Source organism: Octodon degus, unplaced genomic scaffold (assembly GCF_000260255.1).
Source record: "Octodon degus isolate 3935 unplaced genomic scaffold, OctDeg1.0 scaffold00230, whole genome shotgun sequence".
Classification (NCBI taxonomy): domain Eukaryota; kingdom Metazoa; phylum Chordata; class Mammalia; order Rodentia; family Octodontidae; genus Octodon; species Octodon degus.
In genome coordinates, this window is record NW_004524806.1 from 1280030 (window position 1) to 1281454 (window position 1425).

The following is a 1425-nucleotide window of genomic DNA, read 5'->3' on the forward strand; positions in this document are numbered from 1 at the left end:
AAATTTAATATACAAATATTAAGCCTTTCTTCCAAGGAAAATTATTTCTGCTTGGAAGAAATAAATAAACTATATTTGGAATGTAAAAAAAAAAAATAGACAAGATATCATGTCTGTATCTTGTACTATGAATAACTACTACGAAGACAACAATATGCAATGTATTAATTATTATAACTATCCTACTGACCTGTTTGGAAACTGTCTGATTGCTTCTTAAAAAAAAAGAAAAGAAAAGAAAGGGAGAAAAGGAAAAAGAAAGGGGAAAGAAGAAAAGAGGAGAGGAAAAAAGGGAGAAGGAAAGAAGACAATGAAAGAAGATAGAAGGGGAGGAAATGAGAGGGGAAGGGAGGGGAGGGAAGGGAGAAAAGGAGAAAAGAAACGGGACAACCTTCAGAAAATTCAGTGCTACACAAACAGGAAGAGGAGTAGGGACACTCTGGAGTGAGGCCTACAAGTATAACAGTCTAGTTTTCTCCTCACATGATACCAAAAACACCTTTTCAAGTCCTTAAAACGATATTTTTATTAGTTACAAATATATTCCATCAGTTGGGTATCTCATTTTATTTGGTAACTGCTTTTTCATATTCAAATTCTCACTGTTAGACTGGATATAGCTGCACTTAGTATGTTCAATTATTTCCTTACTCTACATCCTCCAAACTGAAATTATGTGGTGAAATAATGTGAACCTTTGTATTGCTCTTCATACACAGTGCTGAACTGCTTTGCATATGTATTTTACATCAAGCAGGTACTCAGGTACCAAACAAAACATGCTTTTTCCAACACATGCCATAATCATTTATATATTTTAAATCTATTTGGTAAGCAAAAGAGAATCCCCACTCGTATCTAAATTTGCATTTCCTTCCTGTAACCTTTTTATTACATTTCCCCTTTGCCAAAATATTCATCTGTATCATTATCTTTGTCATCACTATTAATTGAGGTATCTGAAGTCACATCATAATAAAGTAAATTATTTGTTCCCCCTCCTCTTTTTCTTTGAGACAGGATCTCGCTATGTAGTCTATAATGGCCTGAAACTCACATCCTCCTGCTCAGCCTCCAAGTGCTGGGATTACAGGGTTAGATATCTCTTGCAGTCTGGGGTTTGCACTGCTTTGTTTCTGTGGTGCTAGGGGTTGAGATCAAGGTCCTGTGCATGCTACACAAGCACTCTACCATGGAGCTACATACCCAGTCCCTGCCTTGCTACATTTTTATCTACTAAACAAACTGCAAAGTTCTAAGACAAATTTCTTAAATTCTGTTTAGGTCCCTGTGTGGAAATAAGGATACCTTAGGGTCATAATAAAGCACACCAGTGTGTGGCAGCTCCTGAAGGTTCTGTGAGTTGGTAAAACTTACCTTCCTTCCTGCCAGTTTTATTCTTGGGGTAAAACTGTTACAAAAGAG

The 1425-nt window shown here is 36.4% G+C and overlaps 1 protein-coding gene across 5 annotated transcripts in view; it reads right to left on the minus strand.

Annotated features, from left to right (window-relative positions):
- Positions 1-1425, minus strand: part of Depdc5 (DEP domain containing 5) — a 156635-nt gene that overhangs the window by 87339 nt on the left and 67871 nt on the right. For all 5 annotated transcript variants that reach the window (XM_023705870.1, XM_004645501.2, XM_023705868.1 and 2 more), the window contains exon 17: positions 1378-1425. In XM_023705870.1, coding sequence (XP_023561638.1) covers positions 1378-1425 — 48 coding nt within the window. The remainder of the gene's footprint in view (positions 1-1377) is intronic.